The 282-nt window shown below is 63.5% G+C and overlaps 1 protein-coding gene across 1 annotated transcript in view; it reads left to right on the top strand.

The window, feature by feature from the left end:
* Positions 1 to 67: 67 nt before the first annotated feature.
* The window catches only part of LOC103799340 (LIM/homeobox protein Lhx3), a gene marked incomplete at its 5' end in the record, with an annotated part of 2,606 nt that continues 2,391 nt past the window's right edge, over positions 68 to 282 (top strand). Inside the window, one exon of the mRNA XM_009071648.1 lies at positions 68 to 281. Within this exon, the coding sequence (XP_009069896.1) occupies positions 68 to 281 (214 nt within the window). The remainder of the gene's footprint in view (position 282) is intronic.

The following is a 282-nucleotide window of genomic DNA, read 5'->3' on the forward strand; positions in this document are numbered from 1 at the left end:
GGGGGAGGTCGGGGGGTCCAGGGTCTCTTTGTGGTACCTTCACCTCTAACTCGCACCGTGTCGGCAGAGGCTGAGTCCACGGCCAAGAGGCCTCGCACCACCATCACGGCCAAGCAGTTAGAAACCCTCAAAAACGCTTATAACAACTCTCCCAAACCGGCGCGGCACGTCCGGGAGCAGCTTTCGTCGGAGACAGGGCTGGACATGCGGGTGGTGCAGGTGAGAGCGGGGTCTGCCCGGGCGGGGGGCGGGAGGAAGGAATTTTCTCTGCAGCCACGGAGC

This window comes from Acanthisitta chloris, unplaced genomic scaffold (genome assembly GCF_000695815.1).
Source record: "Acanthisitta chloris isolate BGI_N310 unplaced genomic scaffold, ASM69581v1 scaffold4483, whole genome shotgun sequence".
NCBI lineage: Eukaryota > Metazoa > Chordata > Aves > Passeriformes > Acanthisittidae > Acanthisitta > Acanthisitta chloris.